This window comes from Leucoraja erinacea, chromosome 20 (genome assembly GCF_028641065.1).
Source record: "Leucoraja erinacea ecotype New England chromosome 20, Leri_hhj_1, whole genome shotgun sequence".
NCBI classification, from domain to species: domain Eukaryota; kingdom Metazoa; phylum Chordata; class Chondrichthyes; order Rajiformes; family Rajidae; genus Leucoraja; species Leucoraja erinaceus.
Genome location: NC_073396.1, coordinates 17,023,603 through 17,043,134, shown reverse-complemented (window position 1 = coordinate 17,043,134; position 19,532 = coordinate 17,023,603). Strand labels below are relative to the sequence as shown.

Below are 19,532 nucleotides of genomic sequence, written 5' to 3'. Positions count from 1 at the left end.
GTTACTGTCACGTAGCACAATACATCTCCATCCAGGGACCCCGGCACCCCTTCACGGTGAAAAAAAGGCCCAGCTGCACTTCTTCAAACTTTGTCTATTGCATTCGGTGCTCCTGATGTAGCCTCTTTTACATCGGTGAGACCAAGCATAGACATGGCGACTGTTTTGCCAAAAACCTGTGCTTCGACAAGGCCTGCTGGTTCTCCTGGTTGCTAACCTTTTCAACTCTTCCATTTCCATACTTGCCCATCTGTCATTGGCCTCCTCTGTTGCCAGGATGAGGCTACGTGCAAAATTGCCTTGTATTCCACTTGGGTAGCTTGCAACCCAAAAGAATGAGCATTAACCACTAAATCCCACCCTCCAAGTCACCTTTCTCTGTACACTAATCTCCCATCCCAGAGTCCTTCATTTCTCTTCTATCTCCCTTTTCCTCACATAGCTTTTCCATTCCTTCCGCAAATGCTACCTGACTTGCTGAGTTCCTCCATCACTTTGACTTTTGCTCGAGATTCCAGCGTCTGCAGTTCCATGTAACCCTAAAACATTTTACCTGATCATTAATTGCTATTTATGAACCCTTACTTTGCAGAAATTAGCAGGCATATTGACCTCCATTACAATTGTGTCTCAAATTAAAGCCTGATCAGAAGCTCCTGAGGCTTGCTAGAATGAGAAATTAATATGTGTTTACCAACGATAAATAGTCGCAAGACTAACGGTTGCAAATTGTAATCACCTTTGCAAATTTGGTTCTCATGTTTGTCTCACCACCACACTTGGCATTGCATTGGGCTAATTGGGAGCGAGTGAACAACAGTTTTATATTTAAGAGAAGAGAAGTGACAGGAATCCTTAAAATAAATGTAACGGTAATATATTAAAATATGGAAGGGTAATTTCATATAGTAGCAGTTTCTGTCCTGCAGTTTGGAATGACTGGCCTTATGTTTATATTGTAATTTTCGCTCTGAAGAAAAAGCTTAAAGTGAGGTATGCTGTTTTTGAAGGAAGGCACCCCACGCACATTTCTTTCTTACCTTGTGCTTCGAGCACTTCATTGAAAAATTCTCCTCGCTTAATTGGCATCCTGCAGGGAGACGGGATGTGTGAAAACACAAGAGAGCAGTAATTAGCACAGGTCTATTAGTATTTATAAAGAGACAACATGAGGAAACATTTTTGGGGACAATGTAAGCTGTGTCTCAGTCGGTGTTAACTGTCACAGTCAGGTGGTATAGATTCAACCACACTCCAGGAACTCATGCAATGCATTAGCCTGAAATCCAATGCAGTACAGTGCAGCATGCTTCGATGAGATGTTAAGCCCTCTGCCATGAACTGAGAGAAAAACAAAATTGCATGACATTTTGTCAAAGAGCAGCAGGAGTTTTCTGGTTCTCTAATATTTATTCCTCAACTTATTTGACAAATGTGGTCATTATTACACTGCTGTTGAGAGAGCTTTTATGTTGAATGATCGATTCTTGCCATTGCTATGTTACAAATAACTTCAACAAGTAATTAATTTGTAAAAATGTTGGTATATCTTTAGGTTGTGAAAGTTGCCATACAAGTATAAATTATTTTATAATAACTTCTGATATTGTATGGTCCTGCAGATACAGAGAAAATGCATGTGGAATGCATCATTGAAGTTAGCTACAGTTAATATATGATCTAAATTTGCACCTCTTACAGAAACTATGTCTGTCTAACCTCTGTATAGATACGGTTAAATATCACCTTTTAATTTTAGCGATAATATAAAATGGAACCTAATATCAATAGATGCTTACTGTTTTTCAAATGAACACAGGAGGCCATTCAGCTTGCCTTCCCTGTCTTGACATCTCAAAGCTTTCCTGCTCCCCTCCAGTCACAAAAAAAAGTTTTTTTTCATCAATACAAGTATATCTCTAGTTCTTCATGGAAAATTATTATAGAATCTACTTCCAACATCTTTTTAGGCAGCGTACTGTAAATCATTAAAATCCTGCATTACAAACATTTCTTCCCAACCTTTTTCATAAATGATAGGCGTAGAAATAGGCCAATCGGCCCATCAAATCTACTCCGCCATTCAATCATGCCTGATCTGTCTTTCCCTCTTAACCCCATTCTCCTGCCTACTCCCCATAACCCCTGACGCGCATATCCTTACACAGTTGTCTTTACATTGTTGGTCTCTACCTACCAACTGTCTTACTAATGAAGTCGTTTCTGTTCATCCATCAAACCCCATTCATTGTAATAAACATAATTAAAAGTTGATGTGAATTGCTGGTTTTCTTACCCGACTCAATGGCACAGATATAATGGTATTTCTGATTGCATCCCTTGGTATAGCAGCCAAGAGTGGCCCCTGTCTGCTCACACATAGAGCATCTCTGTGGAGAAAGAATAAAAGTAAATAAATATCAACACAAAACATTCCAGGATTATCTCTAAATAATCTTTGCATCAAGCAAACGGAACAAAATCTAACTATTCAAAAACACAAAATGTGCAAAAGCCTAGTTTATTCAGACTCTGGGAACTCGCCATTCCTTCAACAATCCCACCATAGCATCTCCACCTTTTGGTGTCTTGCCCCCAGGTCAGCAAATCCATCCCTAAATATTTTTGTTTTGCCAGGCCCAACCCAATTCCTCTCTCACCTCATATATATATAACCTGTTCCATGAAAACCATCTTCGTTAGCTTTTGTACTAATATGGGTCTCAATGTCAAATTTCTACTTGATAATTACTCTTTGAAGCATTTGATCTATGCTCTGTCAATTTGATGATTGCAATTATTCTAAAACATCAACAGGTACAGAAGATGGCAAAACCCAAACTCAATTTTGATTAACTTTCTTTATCCAATGAGTGGCAGGTCCAACAAAATGGGTGCGTCTGGGTTTATGTTTAGGCAATGGAGTGGCTGTGTATCAGTGGGAGCGTGCTTTCGAGGTGGGAATCATAATTCATCTAGATTTAGCATTTTGATAGAAAAGGATAAAGGCAAAATTAGATTACAGATTATAATTTAGGGAAAAGACTCATTTTACTGGGATGTAAAGTGACAATAGAAATTAACTGGAAACAGCTAATGGAAAGTAAACCAGTGTCATAACATTTAAGAAGGAAATTCTGAGTTCAGAGTAAAGTGTTCTTAAAAGTGGAGGGAGAGGAGAGGTGAAGACTGCAAAATCTAAAACCCTCAAAGTTAGGGTGCATAGGAAAAGGATAGGGAGAAAGGGAAGCTTATGTCAGGCAGAGTTTGATATGGAGAAGGTGAGGAGAATGTGGAAAAGGTAGGGAATTAGAAGTAAAATTAGAAAAATAAAGAGGACGCAAGAATCCATAGGTAATTTACGATTGCAGAAGGAGTGCAAATATCCAAATACCAGGGCTCTTGGAGATGAAATTTATGAGGATGAGGAGTGATTAGTTAAGCTGCTATTTCTTTCTTTGAAAAGGGAACGGCAAGGGAAGATTTCAATTGAGGTACATAAAATAAGGTGCCTATGTGGAGCAAAGAGAAAATATCTATATCATTTAGCAAGTAGCAGAGATCTGAGGTAACAGCAGAAAATACTGGAAACACTCTGCATGCAAACACTGCCTGAGCCTTGGGTGTTTCTAACATTATGGTTTTATTTCAGATTTCCAGCATTTTGACATTTTGAACTACCAGTCTGTAAGAGTGATGTAGGCAGGATTTCTTAATACATTAATAAAAATTAGGGTGCACATTTGAAGAGCCATAACTTAGTTAAAAACCAAGTGCTGAAGGGTTGGATTGGGCTCTGCAGCGTTTTCTTGGCTAATACAGACAAGATGGCCCAAATGGCCTCCTTTGGTGGTAAATCATTTTATGAGTCTGTGAAGTAGAACAAAACCATGGGCTTTCAAGGCAAGGGAGTAGGAATACATCATTCTGAAACTGAGAACCTGTTAGGACTTAATGAACTGGCAAAAGGAGAAATATCTTTGCACACGCTATTGGTTTGAAGAATTAACATCAAAGTTTAAGACTTATAGAGGACAGATTAGTAAGTTATTACCTTGCTAGTGGGAAGCAAAGTTGCTAAAACTGATAAAATCTATGGAATTGACTCCAAATCTTCAAATATTTCAGAAATCAAAACTGTACACATGGTTACATTTTCATCCACTGCCTAAAGAATTGGAAAATACCACAAACCTCAGCTAATTTTCCTCTTTTCCTCTATGGACCAGGACATTATTTTCCCCCATAACCTACACAAATTATTTTCAAGTATTTTTGATCTGCACTGTAAGGCAAACTCTGGTGTTCCCTCACACATGTTTTTGTCGTAGTGAAAGTGAGAGGCTGGAAAGAATGCAGAGGAGATGTACAAGGATGTTGCCAGGTTGGGGAGGCTAGCACCATATTCATTGGAGTGCAGGACGCTGAGTGATAATCTTATGTAGGTGTATAAAATCATAAGGGGAATAGATAGGGTGAGTGCAATTTTTTTTAGCCAGGGTAGTGGAATCAAAATCTAGAGGACATAGGTTTAAGGTGGGAGGGGCAAAATTTAATAGGAACCTGAGGAGCTACATTTTCACTCGGAGGGTGATGGGTACATGGATGAGCTGCCAGAGGAGTTAGTTGAGGCAGGTACAAAAATTAGACAGCATTTAAAAGACCTGGACCAGTACATGGATAGGAAAAGATTAGAGGGATATGGATCAAACACAGGCAAATGGGACACACTTAAAAGGGCCATCATGGACGAGTTGGCCTCTAGTGTCATATGAGTCTATGACTGTGATGTTCTGGAGGGGACTGGAATGAAATGGCAGCGTTAGTAGAGGAAGCAGACTCAAATGTAGTGTTCAAAGGAGAGCTGAGTGAGTATCTGAATTAAAGGTGAAGACAGAGAGGTTTAGAGAGGAATCAAAGGTAAAGACATAGGTTTAGAGGGGAACTGAGGGAGTTTATTTTATCCAGTCGATGATTGCAATCTGGAAGATAATGGATGGTAGAAGCAGATACTCTCTCAACATTTGTGAAGTATATAGATGAACACTTAAATTATCAATGGATAGAATGCTACAGAACAAGTGCTGGTAACTGAGATAATTATAGATAGGCATTTGATCGTCGGCATGGATATGTTGGGCTGAAGGGCCAGTTTCTGTGTTGTATTATGGTAAGAGTCAAGAGTGTTTTATTGTCATATGTCCCAGATAGAACAATTAAATTCTTGCTTGCTGCAGCACAACAGAATATGTAAACATAGTCCACTGGAAATAATATGATGGGAAAAAATCGTTCAGTGTGTTTATAGGAATGCAATGAACTCGGCGTGCACAATCAAATAGAACAAGTTGTCCTACAATTGTGGCCTGGTTAAAGGGATTGCTATATGTTATACAACATCGCAGAGCTAATTTCTATGACGCGGGCTGGATAGCACAGAGGGCTGGGAGGTTGCTGATTCCTCTCCACATACGCTGCTCCGTCCGCTGGGTATTGCCGGCGTTTTTTCACTCTATAGTTCCTAATGTGTTTTAATAATTTCAGGTCAAGCTTCCTGACGGCAGTAACCCGCCCTCGCTGGCCATCGGCGAGTCACGGCGCCAGGCGGGACGGCTCGGCTGGGTGGTGTTAGCGAGGGACTGACTGCGCGCTGTACACAGGCCCAATGAGAGATTCCCGGGACCGTATTTATCCTCAATAAGGAAAGGATGGATGGTGATGTAGTTGTACCATAGTTTATTTAGTATATTTGTTTGCCTTGTATTATGGTGGTGGGTTTTGTTTTGATTTATTTCGTACTGTAAATATTATTGTAAATAATTGATTCAATTATTTTTTGGTAAACAAAACCCTGCCCGCCGGGCGGTCTATTCGCTCACCATCTCGCTGGCCATCTCCACCGCCTCCAGCAGACCGTAGAGCTTCCCGGCGGCCAGGTACACGCCGCTGGTCCACACAGCACAGGCGCCGTGCAGCCAACGCTCCTGTGGGTCGATGGGCAGCTCGGGAGGTTGCGGCTCGTCCTCCACGCCTGCTCTCCTCCTCGCCTTCCTCAGCTCCGTGTCTTCCACCGTCTTCTCGCAGCAGTAGCAGCTCAGCTTCTTGCACTTCTCCCTTGAGCTTGTCCGCAGCGGGCTCTGATCTTCCACCTCGGCTGCCTTCTCCAGATGGGACGGCGCCTCGGCCCTGCTACTGACCGGACTCTCACTCTCTGAGTCAGCAACTTTGGGCTCGATGCTGAGGCGACTTGGCGTCTCCTTAATCCCATTCTTTACCTCGATTTTCCCCCGGACGTGTTGGTTCTTTGTCACTGGCGGGATGTAGTCCTCCGGATAATAGGGTCCAAACAGGTCTCCGAGTCCCTTGTGGTTCTTGGCCCTGCCACACAAGCAGCAGAGCAGATACCCCTGCTTGGTGGAATCCAGCACCACCGGTCCAGGTAGCAGCGCCGAAGATGTTGGCAGCGTCTTGCTGACAGACAGAGGCGCCTGCGAAGCCGGAGACCGCTTCTTCATCTTCTGGAACCTGGACTGTTCTTCCGACAACGTGTTGATGATGGTGCAAATAGACGAGACCGCGTTATTCTTCTCGACGCGAACGTAAGGAGAAAAGGCCATGGCTGTATTGCCAGCTCTGGGCATTTTGTACGACACGTATTTCAGGCGTATCACCGGTTCCTTACTGTCGACCATCGGGAGATTCCTTCTTTTCAACTGCTTCTTCCGCCTGTGGACCGTTTTCGTGACCTTGGTCCCTTTGAGATGTTTCCTCCTCCTCCTGGAGCCTCGCCCGCTGGGCCTCTTGACTTTGGAATTGCTCTTGGTTTGTTTGGCCTTGTTCCCCGTCGGGTGACCTCGTCTCTTCGCGGGAGGGAGGCAACATTTGGGAGACGCCTGCCTTTTGGGCTCCACGGCGTCCTGGCTACTCTCCAGCTCCACCCTTGCGCCTGGATCCAAAGTGGAAGCCAACCCCGAGGAGGGAGAAGCGAGCGGAGGGGAACGGTCAGGAGTAGTGATCTGTTCCTCCGTCACCTCTACTGTGGTTTGTTCTCCAGCTTCACCGACGTCTGGCTCGACCGCTGCCTTCACTTCACTCTTCCCGCGAAGACTGCTCTTCTCCTGCGTTCTACATTCATGTGCATCTTTGAGTCTTTTAGAAGCGATAAGGCATTTTTTACTTGTATCTACCGGGGCGATTTTTTGAGCAGCGTCTTTGGCCGTCGCTTTGTTCTGCTCGGGCACCTCGCCGATGGCACTTTCACTCAGTTTATCTTCTTTCAAAGACAGGATCTCATCCAGGGTTAGACAGGGCGCGCTGCTGTCTGAGTAGTTGCTGCAGGCGAATGATTTGGAGTTTGGGGATGTGATCTTCTGCACAATGGCCTCGAGTTTGAGGCCTCTGCCTTTCCGGGGAGGGAGAATTTTAGTTTTCGGCGGGGTCTTGAGAGAAATACCGGACTGGCAATTGGGATCGGTCCCCTTACTGACTGCATGCTCTGAAGATCCTTCACTGCTGGTACCTTGGGCGGGTCCTACCACGCTGGTTGGAGCTGCAAGGCTAATGTCTGAGGAAGGACCAGGCAGTTGTTTCTGTTTCTCTGTCCGGGTATCACTCGCCTTTACCATCTGATGTTGCCTTTTCGCCGGTATTAACGGAAACGAACAATAACCTTTTCTTTTTAGAGGATGCGACAGGGAAAACCTTTGGTCTTCTGCCCCTTCCAGCCTTGAAGCTGAGTTTCGTGTTTTTAACCTCTCGGTCGCGACCTCTGCCGCGATGTGGTCCAGCGGCTCTTGTCTGGATGTTAATTGTTTTTGAATCCTCGCCACCGACGAGTTGTTTCTGGGAGCGAGACACCGATTGTGAGCCAGATCGCAGTTCTTTCGTTGTTTGGCATCTTTGTGCAAAACCTGCCCCTGCGCCCTAGTCCTGGCCCTGAGCACCACCGACTTGTACGAGTTGGGGTCCTGGCTCACGGGGTGGTCGGGGTGGGCAGTGCAGGCGGGCCGACTGTGGGAGACCGAGGTGGGGAGATGCGCTCGGACACTCGCGTTGGGAACTTGCCTGTGGATCAGACACTTGTCCGGGTCGGTGTGCTGCCGCTGCCTGGAGCAGCAGCACAGCTCCCTCGGGCCATCCTCTCGCTGGGAACTCATTCTCCTTCTCAGCAGCGTCCGGGATTGGAGGGGTAGTTCAGCGTCCACCAGAACGGTGGAGGAACGGGTGCACATTCTGGTCGGCGTGTTCTCCACGGGTTCGGCTGCTGTGAACCCTTGCTGAGGGAGCTTGCTTCTAGCTCGCTCCCTCTGCGGAGCCAAACATCTTTGTTTGGTGGGCACCATCTTTAGATGCTGCATGTTGTCGTCTGTCCGTGGCGGCGAGTGGTCTTTGCCTCTGGACCCAGCTCCTTGCGCCACCCTCGCCGATAGCCTCCGGACCCGGGCGCCTCTGCTCGCCGGCTCCTTGGTGGGACCATTTTCTATTTCAGTCAGCGCCGAGCTGATTAAGTCAGAGGAAAGTGCCGGCAGGTCCGGTGTCTCTGCCGCCGCGGGGTTCAGAACCCCTTCCGCTAGTTGGTCCGTGTGGCGCCCACACTCTCCCTCGGGTTTTAGCGCGGCACTCGAGGGGTCTTCATCGTCAGCCTTGGACTCTGCCACTATAGCTGGCCCCACATGAATGACGGAGTGCCCGAGCAAGCGGGGACCAAGACTTGGACCCACCTTAGCCTCGCCGGTCGCGTTTCCCTCTGCATTCCCGCAGCTCCCCGGAGAGACGACCTCCTTAGCGGCGGATCGCGTTGGAGAAACATCGCAGATGACGGATTTTCTTTCAGCTAAAGCAGCAGCATGGTCTTGCGGGGCAGTGGGATCAGTTGGTTCCACCTCTGGCTCCTCGTCGGCCATCACTTTGCCCGTTGATGGCTCCTGGTCATTGGCAAGAAGTCTTAGTTCGGAATACCTGCCGTCCCCATCCTCGGGATCCCCCTGTCCTGTTCCCCTCGTCCCGTCCATCGCTTGGGTGAACTGTGGTGGAGACAAGTCCGTCTCCAGAGGACTCTGCCCTTTGTAGTTGGCGTGCACTTTCTGGAGATACTGGTTCTGAAGGTGACACTGAGAGATGTCGGCATCCAGCTCTCCCCACTCCCCCGGCTGCTCCCTTCCTCTCCTATCGGGCAAATCGAAAAGATTCAACTTTTCCAGGTCCTGCGAGGCACTTGAAATCAGCGAGGAACAGAACTGCCGGTTGCTGCCTGACAGAGAGGACACCAGGTTATCTTTGTAATCTGCCATGGGCTGAAGCAAGTTTGCGGAGTCCGACCTGTTGGGGAACAGTTGAGATTCGCTGCCACTATCATCCGCAAACCTTTTGGTCATCATTGGATAATCACTCTTAATTCTACCGTCGTTACAGTCTGAGCCAAGAGTTTGTCCCGTGCGTTTCGGATGGATGAGGTGGCCGAAAAAGTTGTCGGCGCTTTCCAAATTTAACGGGGAGCACTTGCCTTCCTTGCCCCCCTCCAGGTGATTAAATTTAAGTTCGGTTTCCAACCTTTCCTTGAAAGAGTCCTTGAGAATAATGACGCTGGAGGTTTTCGCGTCCTCATTTCCGAACAGGCTCGCGTGTCCATCTGTTGCCAGCTTCGATAGGCACGATGATGTGGTGCAGCTTTCCCCGCACATCACCGAGTCCTCTGACTTGATCTCGGCCAACACCTCGCTCGGTGAGGTCCCAGAGCAGGCCAGGATGCTGTCCAAGTTCTTCCTCAGTGCGTCCAGATTGGCGGCATGGTTCTGAAAGAACTGTATCTTCTCCATCTGATCTTCAGAGCTGCTGGAATAGTCTCCTTCCTGCAGGTCGGCTTGAGGAGTGCCCAGGGCTTCTTCGCCTGAGTACATGCTTTCCTTGGGACTCCTCAACTCCTTCAGGAGCTCGGCTTTTTTGGGCAGGCGTTTGGCCATCTTCCTGTGCGGAGCCAGCGTGTTGGAAAGCAAGAGCTGCTGCACAGTCCGGGGGATGTTTTCCACCTGCGAGCTCAGCGCCACCAGGCTGCTGAAAGCTCCGTCCGACAACAACTTTTCGGAATTTTTTTCCTTCAGGAAGACTTTGCAGGCGTCAGCCTGGGTCTTGCCGGAGCCCTGGTTGGTGGAAGTGGCAGCTGCCGGCATCAGGTGAGAAACGTTGCCCTTGATGTCAGGCGCCATGGAGCCCCCCTCTGAGGACGGCACAAATTGCAGGGCCTCGGGGTTGGGCATCAGCGGAGACGGAGTGGAGCTGTAGGAAGGGGACCTGACCACCGTGGATACGGGAGAGTGTGTGGACGCGGGGCTGAAGGTCTGGTAGAACTGCTCCGGAGATTTGACGGGGGCATCGGGCTGGTAGTACACCTGCGGGGACTGGTTCAGGAGGTGCATCTTTGCCTGGCTGTGGTACTGGAGGTTCTGCTGCTTGACATGAGCCGCCTTATTCTGCTCGTAACCCGCGGCCTTGCCGATGGCCGCTTTGTACCCGTAGCCGGCTTGGGTGGGATAGTCCGGGGCGGCCGCGCTTTGCTGGTCGTAGCGAGGACTCGAGGGCATTTGTGCGAAGCCCTCGTACGAGCGGGAGGTGTGGCTGTAATCCTGCACCGCCTGGTAGGCGTTTGGCGAGGATTGAAAGGCTTGGTTGAAATGCGCGGGCCTGGACACATAGGGTGAGGCTTGCTGCATCAGGGGCTTGTGATGAGGCTGCTGCTGCTGCTGCTGCTGCATGAAGTGTGTGTGCGGCCCGGGCACTGGCTGCGGGTTCTGGGCGGCGCCGCCCGCCATGTGCTGCTGTGGGTACACGGCCACGCTGGTGGTCGAAGGCACAGAGCCTTTGAACGAGTCTTGCACGTACTGGGATAGGCCTGTGACCGAAGAGGTGGGAGAGCCCCATTTCGAGGGCTGTCCTTCACTCTGAAACTGCCTGGAGTAGCCCCCGCTCTGATAGTTGGAAGACCTGCCCTGTGTGTGCGAGACAGAGACTTGTTTAGTGCCACTGAAGTAACTGCCTGCGGCGCTGTTCCCGTAACCCTGGTAAGTCTGCTGGTTGTAGTATTCCTTTGAGCCCATCCCATGTGCCTCGTAGGTCTGAGCCACCGCGTTCTGTTGTCTGTAGGTCTCCAGGCGAGCGGAGTCAGCCCTCGCCTGCTGGAAGTTTTGCTGGGCGCCCTGGAAGCCCCCCGGGTCTCGGAAGGACTGCATCGCCACTCAGCTCGCCCTACTGGGCCCTGTGGACGGACGAGAGCAGAATTAGACGAGCATGCTCGAGTAAAACAATCACTGTTAGTTCATAAAACAAGCAGACTCTGCCTTAAACTCGCAAATCCTGCTGTTCAACGGCGGGCACCCCGGGATCCCAGGTCAGTATTGGTTTTGGTGCACAAAGAGGCTTGCAGTCACCGCTCCTCTCCAGAACATCCCAGCTCTGAAGTCTCTGCTATTCAATACAATAATACAAGGACCTCTGACTCTGTAGAATATACATACATAGTAACCGTCAGTCTCTGCAATGGTGTACAATGTACATAAGGTGTATAATACATCTACAATCTCTGCATCTCTGTACAACATACACAGTCTGTGGCATACTGCATAATACAAAGGCAGTTACTAAAACTATACAATATGTACAGAAACCTCCAATCTCTGCAAAATTGCATAATATATACGAGTCTATGCCATGCTGTACAAAGTAGACAACATACTCACTGTCGCTGCTATGCAGTATAATATATCCAAGCATCAATTGTCTCCACGATTCAGTATTACAAGACACTGCAGGCTGTGCTAATCTGTATATACACACAGGCACCTGCAGTCTCTGCTCTTAAATTGAATATACACAAGCTACTGCAGCCTCTGCTATTTTGTCTAACGTAGACGAGCTCTTGCAGAATTTGAAATACTGTACACTATCTGTAGGCACTTGGGAGTCTACTATTCTATGTAAAATAGAAAGCTACGGTTTCTGCCTTTCCCTATAGTCTCTTCTGTTCTGTATGATGTACACATTTATCTACAGCCTCTCCTATTCTGGGCCCAGCAGTCTCTGCTATTCTCTGTAATACACGTTAAGACCTATGAACCCCACAACAGTGCAAAATATATACCATGACATGCAGCCTCTGTTATTCCCTATGTTGACACATTGCTGCTACAGTCATTGCTATTTTCTAGAATTTACACACGTCCAGCAAATTGTACTAATAACTATCAGAATCCCCTTATAGATACAAAGAATACCTGTATCTGTTACCGAAGGATAACATGTCCCCTGCACCTCTTATGGAGATTGCAGGCATGATTTCTGTTACAATATGATTGCTGGTTCCAGACGTTACAATATCACAATTTGGTGTGCCCAAATTTGTCAGATTCCTCTCTGTTCCTTGAAACCTGATATCAGGGACACATTGCTGCATTCACTGCCATGTCACTGTGCAGCTGCCTGTGTGCATCATTAGCATTTTAATCTTTCCAATGTATATTAGTATGTGCGCTCAGAGAGAAGGAATCGTGCCGACAGTGATAACCAACCACAGGCGCTGAAGCAGGCAGCTAGGAATAAAGCTTCCCCCCCCAGTCACATTTATACTCGCAGAACAGAGATTTACGGCAAGTTTGAAGGACAATTTGTTTTTATTGTTTTAGATCATATTGTTCTTTTTCCATATAATGTTTCATGTTGATCAGAGTTAAGGGATTTCATGGTTGTGAAAAAAGTAGGAGGTGATGGAACACTGTTGTCAGCATCAAACACTCCAGTGGGGTTCAGCAGGTACAACAAACAGTAAAGTTCACACTCAGGGAGATATCCTCCACTGTCTGGGAGACTGTCCACATCTTCTGACTATGGTCACTATACTTGAATATAGGGCAAGAAAATATGTTTATAGTTAAAATGTAACGGGTACACAGTCAACTTACAAGGATCCCTCAAACTGTCACCTATAGGAATATGGATTGTGCTCACCTCTGAGTCAGACTGTTCAGTTCCCACTCCGTACATTTTAACACAGATTCAAGAGACTGGTCGCATGTATTACCTAGAGAGTGTTTGGTAGAGGTATCAATCGAGCCTCTGTCTAGTCTCCTGTAAATGCAAATTCAGAGACTAGTAGGGCTCCTTGCTGGTGTCTAAGGATTTTTATCTCTCAATCGGTCAAGATAATGATAAGTTGCTGAACCAATTAGATAGTTTCTACTTTTTCATTCTAATACTCATATGCTAGGCTGATTGAGATTGACAAAAGAAACTTTCACTTATATGGCACCATTAAAGTTGAAAGATGTCCCTTCACAGGAATGTAATCAGGCAGAAAATAGATACCAAGCTCTTGTGGATGTCTTGACAGGTCACCATAAGCTTAGGTAGGTTATAAGGAGAGACATAAAGAAGAGGAGAGAGGTAGAAAGAGGAGAAAATTGCCATGAGCATTTAGTGCTGATGTCATGCCTGGCAACAGCAGGGCACCAGACAGTGCCCTCCATAATGTTTGGGGCAAAGAGCCATCATTTAGTTTTTTGCCTCTGTACTCCGCAATTTGAGACTTGTAATAGAAAAAAAAAATCATATGTGGTTAAAGTGCACAATGTCAGATTTTAATAAAGGCCGTTTTTATACATTTTGATTTCACCATGCAGAGATTACAGCAGTGTTTATACATAATACATAATCATGTTTAGTATTTTGTTGCATATCCTTTGCATGCAATGACTGCTTGAAGTCTGCGATTCATGGACATCACCAGACTGCTTGAAGTCTGTGATTCATGGACATGGTGATGCTCTGCCAGGCCTGTTTGCAGCCATCTTTAGCTTATGCTTGTTTTGGGGGCTAGTCTTCTTCAATTTTCTCTTCAGCATATAAAAGGCATGCTCAATTGGGTTCAGATCTGGTGAATGACTTGGCAACTTAAGAAAGCACCATTTTTTAGCTTTGAAAAACGTCTTTGTTGGTTTAGCAGTATGTTTGGGATCATTGTCTTGCTGTAGAATGAACCGCCTTCCAATGAGTTTTGAGGCATTTGTTTGAATATGAGCAGATAGGAAGTGTCAGAATTAATTTTGCTACTACCATCAGCAGTTGTATCATCAATACAGATAAGTGAGCCAATACCTTCAGCAGCCATACATGCCCAGGCCATAACAATTGGAGATTTTTCTTTATTATAGAGCAAATTCTTCTGTATTCAACTGTGGAGGTCTTCCTTGGCCTGTAAGTTCTTTACGATTAGTAAGCTCACCAGTGCTCTTTTTCTCCTTAATGATGTTCCAAACAGTTGATTTTGGTAAGCCTAAAGTTTGGCTGATGTCTCTAACAGTTTTATTCTTGTTTCTCAGTCTCATAATGGCTCTTTGACTTTCATTGGCACATGTTGATAAACATAGTCCTAATGCTGATTAACAGCAATAAAAGTTTCCAAAGGTGATGGAAAGACTGAAGGAAAGACTAGGTGCTGAGAGCTCTCTAATGGGCCTGTCCCACTTGGCGATTTTTTAGGAAACTTCCAGCGACTGTCATAGTCGTAGCAGGTCACCGAAAAACCAGCGACAACCTATGTCATCCTGGCGACAACCTACAACAACACCTACATCAGGAGAAGTCAAGCTATGCTCATTGGCATCAAACCCTCTGTCGCCGAAAAATGTTCAACTTGTGGAAAATTTAGCAGTGACCAGAAAGACGCTATGCGTTTTTGCCCGACTGAGGAGACTACTCCCGGAGACCACCGGCGAATATATGGTGACAAACTAGTAAACTGTAGTTGCCTAAAAAATTGCGTACGTGGGACAGGCCCATTATACCTGCATTAAGGAGGCAATTAAACACATCTGAGCAATTACAAACACCTGTGAAGCCATATGTCCTAAACATTATGGTGCCCTGAAATGGGGGGGGGGGGGCACTATGTATAAACACAGCTGTAATTTAATAAACTCTGACAATGTGTTCTTTGACCACTTGTGATTTTTTCTATTACTAATCTCAAATTGTGGAGTACAGAGGCAAATAAATAAATGATGGGTCTTTGTCCCAAACATTATGGAGGGCACTGTATATTATACAAAGCAGCAAAATCTCGGTAACTCAATAGGTAGCACTGTCACCCCTGTGTCAGAAGGTTACTAGTTCAAGTCTCACTCTAGAGAGACTCAGCTGCAATAATATGGACACATTTTGCAAGAGTAATACAAAACACCACATCAGGTTTGCAAGAAAATGTTTAGAATGTTAATATCTCCTGAACTCCCACATTCAGTTTAACAAACTCAAGTTAATTTAAAATGTGTTGGCCCTTGTGGCGAAGGGGATCAGAGGGTACGGAGAGAAGGCAGGTACGGGATACTGAGTTGGATGATCAGCCATGATCATATTGAATGGCGGTGCAGGCTCGAAGGGCCGAATGGCCTACTCCTGCACCTAATTTGTATGTTTCTATGTAAACTGCTATAAATTGTAGATAGACACAAAAGGATGGAGTAACTCAGTGGATCAGGCAGCATCTATGGAGAAAAGTAATGTTGCGTTTTGGGTCGAGACCCTTCCCCAGACAGAGTCAGGGGAGAGGGAAGCCAGAGGTACGAAAAGGCATTGAACAAATCAGAGATGGCACCAATGGCCAAGGAGCCCACAATGGTCCATTGTTGGCTGTGGAGGAGGTGATAACAAAGGGATAAGAACAGTGACACCAGCAGGGCAACTAGGATAGGGGTGGGACAGAGAGGGAAGGAGTACAAGGGTTACTTGAAATTATAGAAATCAATATTCATACCGCTTGGCTGTAAAGCTTCCAAAGCGAAATATAAGGTGCTGTTCCTCCACTTTGTGTGTGACAGCGGAGGAGGCCCAGGACAGAAAGATAATGGGCATGGGAAGGGGAGTTATAATGTTTGGCAACTAGGAGATTGTAAATAAGTTGTAAATAATAAAACATGAATAATAAAATGAACATCAACCAGGTGTTACATTCAGCAACCAAATGTGAAGTTAACCGTTTGAACTGCAATGCTGAATTATATGTGTGGTAAATATCAAAAGAAGTATACTGGAAATAGAACTAAACAGTCCCATAACGAATGGATAAGATTCAAGATTTGCAGTTCTACCAGTATTGAATTCATCAGGCTGATTTGTGCAATGACAGGGCTGCCTATCAGGGTGGCATGAAACTACTTGTATCTGTATTGGAGTTTAGAAGAATGAGGGATTACTTTATTCAAACACGTAAGATTCTAATGGGTGTGACATATTTTCAGGAGTGGGAGACTCCATGAACAAGACACATGGCTATAAAATAAGGAATGGTCATTTGAAACTCAGGTGACTAGGGGTTACATTTCTCAAAAGGTAATGAATCTCTGGAACTCTGACCTTGCAGGCAGAAGAGGCCAGATCGTTGGATATATTTAAGGTGGAGATAGATAAATATTTGAAAGATTTAGGAATTGAGGGTTATGAGGCACTGGTAGAGAGAAAGAGTTGTTGAGATCAGCCTTGATCATATTGAATGACAGAGGTTTGAGGGCATGGTGGCCTGTTTCTGCTCCTGTTATGCAGAAAATAATTAAACAACCATGAGCAGGAAACCCTTTGACCACTATCAGACTCATTGTTTGAAGCACATTCATGAGTGCAAACAAATGTTGTAGTATTTGCTACTATTTGCAGGCAGAAGAGCTGAATGGATAATCCAACCTTGTAGTTTAGTTTATTATTGTCACGTGTTCCAAGGTACAGTGAAAACATTTTTTCTTTCGTGCTATCCAGTCACCAAAAAGACAATTAAGGCGCCCACTGTACAGATGCAGGATAAAGGAAATAACGTTTAGTGCAAGAAAAAGTCCAGTAAAGTCTGATTAAAGATAGTCTGAAGGTCTCCAATGAAGTAGATGGCAAGTCAGGACTGCTCTTTAGTTGGTGATCAGATGATTCAGATGCCTGATAACGGCTAGGAAGAAACTGATCTTTCGCTCCATAGATGCCGCCTCACCCGCTGAGTTTCTCTAGCTTTTATGTCTACCTTCTGAATCTGGAGGTTTCAGTTTTGGAAACTTCCGTACCACTTGCCTGATGAGAGAGGGGAGAAGAGGGAATGACCGGGGTGAGACTCGTCCTTGATTATGCTGGTGGCCTTCCCGACGTAGCGTGGTGTAGATGCGGTCAATGGAAGGGAGATTGGCTTGCATGATGGTCTGGATTATGTCCACAACTCTGCAATTTCTAGCGGTCTTGGATGGATCTGTTCCTAAACCATGCTGTGATGCGACCACTAAAAGCTATGAAGCATCCTATCAGAATGCAGCGTAACTTGGTTTGGCAACTGCCCAAGACCACAAGAATGACAGAGAGTTGCGGATGAAGCCATCACACAAGCCAGTCTGCCCTCCCACCCCCACTGACTCCATCTACATTCATGCTACCTCAAAAAAGCTGTCAACTTAATCAAGGACCTCTCCTCCTCTGCCCTGAAGCAGAAGATACGAACACCTGTATCTTTTGCATGTACCATCAGATTCAGAACAATTTCTTCCTCGCTGTTATCAAACTCTTGAATGGACCTCTCACACGGTCAGGATGTATTCTCAATCACCCAACTCATCCCATCATGGCACTTGTACATTATTTACCTGCACTTTCTCTTTATCTGTAACACTATATTCAGCATTCTTATTTCCCTTTTTGTTTGCACCACATGTTGTGCTCATATATAGTTTGATTTATGCACATCAATTGTATGATTTGTCAGGATAGTACATAAAACAAAGATTTTACACTGTATCTCAATACACATGACAATAATAAACCAAAACCAACACCAATACATTATCCTCACTTGGAAGAATTTTGGTCATCCCACTTTGCTGCAGCGTCATGTCCCTAGAACTGCATTACCAAAGAGTACAATTGGATCGTGCTCAAACAATCTGCAGAGACACCACTGGGCACATCAATAACGAGCAATTAGAGGCAGGCAGTAAATATTGCAGCAATGCTCATATGTTACGAGTGAATAGAAATAATCCTTTAACAATATTCAAAAGACAACAGATTTCTTGCTGGTGTTTTGGCCAATATATTCAGTGATGCGCAGTAGTGGAGCTGCTGCCTCACAGCTCCAGTGACCCAGGTCTCTGGTGCAGTCTGTGTGCAATGTGCATTTCCGCTGAGTGCCACAGTTTCCTACCATGTCCCAAAGACCAAGGTTGATAGGTTAATTGCCCATTGTAAATTGGCCCCAGTGTGCAGGTGGTGATGGTAACTTGAGGAAGTTGCTGTGAATGTTGGGAGAATAAAATGGGTTAGAACGAGGGCTGAGGAGCTGTTCCTGTCTCTATGACTATATGTTATCACTTTGCTGTTTGTGAACAAATCAGCTTCTGCAGTTTCCCACATCAAAATATTAATTCTCCCTTGAAACGAGCTCATTGCACTTTCTGTAACTTTGTCACTGCCTTTGTGGCAACTCTTTTGTGTACTTTGTATTCAAAAACAAAGAATTGCACTGCACCTAGCTAGGTACAAGTGACAATAAAGTATCATCATGAGGAGGATTGGGTAATGTTTAAAGAGCAACAGAAGATTACTAAAAAGGCAATACGGGGGGAAATGATGAGGTACGAGGGTGAACTAGCCAAGAATATAACGGAGGATAGTAAAAGCTTCTTTAGGTATGTGAAGAGGAAATAAAAAGTTAAGACCAAAGTTAGATCCTTGAAGACTGAAAAAGGTGAATTTATTATGGGGAACAAGGAAATGGCAGATGAGTTGAACAGGTACTTTGGATCCGTCTTCACTAAAGAGGACACAAACAATCTTCCAGATGTATTAGTGGCCAGAGGATCTGGGGTGACGGAGGAACTGAAGGAAATTCACACTAGGCAGGAAATGGTATTGGGTAGACTGATGGGACTTAAGGCTGATAAATCCCCAGGGCCTGATGGTCTGCATCCCAGGGCACTTAAGGAAGTGGCTCTAGAAATCGTGGACGCATTGGTGATCATTTTCCAATGCTCTATAGATTCAGGATCAGTTCCTGTGGATTGGAGGGTAGCTAATGTTATCCCACTTTTTAAGAAAGGTGGGAGCGAGAAAACAGGGAAGTATAGACCAGTTAGCCTGACATCGGTGGTGGGGAAGATGCTGGAGTCAATTATAAAAGATGAAATAGCGGCACATTTGTATAGCAGTACCAGGATCGGTCTGAATCAGCATGGATTTATGAAGGGGAAATCATGCTCGACTAATCTTCTGGAATTTTTTGAGGATGTAACTAGGAAAATGGACAAGGGAGAGCCAGTGGATGTAGTGTACCTGGACTTTCAGAAAGCATTTGATAAGGTCCCACATAGGAGATTAGTGGGCAAAATTAGGGCACATGGTATTGGGGGTAGAGTGCTGAAATGGATAGAAAACTGGTTGTAGACAGGAAACAAAGAGTAGGGATTAACAGGTCCCTTTCAGAATGGCAGGCAGTGACAAGTGGGCACTAGCAAGGCTCGGTGCTGGGA

General features: G+C 45.5%; 2 protein-coding genes across 4 annotated transcripts in view; one reads left to right on the top strand and one right to left on the bottom strand.

Annotated features, from left to right (window-relative positions):
• The window catches only part of LOC129706838 (transcription factor 20-like), a 36,958-nt gene that overhangs the window by 1,339 nt on the left and 16,087 nt on the right, over positions 1-19,532 (bottom strand). For 2 of the 3 annotated variants that reach the window (XM_055651375.1, XM_055651374.1), the window contains exons 2-4: positions 5,880-11,248; positions 2,297-2,390; positions 1,041-1,090 (exon numbers count right to left, since the gene is read on the bottom strand). In XM_055651375.1, coding sequence (XP_055507350.1) covers positions 1,041-1,090; positions 2,297-2,390; positions 5,880-11,222 — 5,487 coding nt within the window. In that variant the 5' untranslated portion in view covers positions 11,223-11,248. Of the gene's footprint in view, positions 1-1,040; positions 1,091-2,296; positions 2,391-5,879; positions 11,372-19,532 lie in introns of those variants that run through there. The other variant, XM_055651376.1, reaches the window with a different exon arrangement.
• The window catches only part of snx8a (sorting nexin 8a), a 114,892-nt gene continuing 106,395 nt past the window's right edge, over positions 11,036-19,532 (top strand). The window contains exon 1 of the mRNA XM_055651387.1: positions 11,036-11,054. The gene's annotated coding sequence lies outside the window, so the exon portion shown is untranslated. The remainder of the gene's footprint in view (positions 11,055-19,532) is intronic.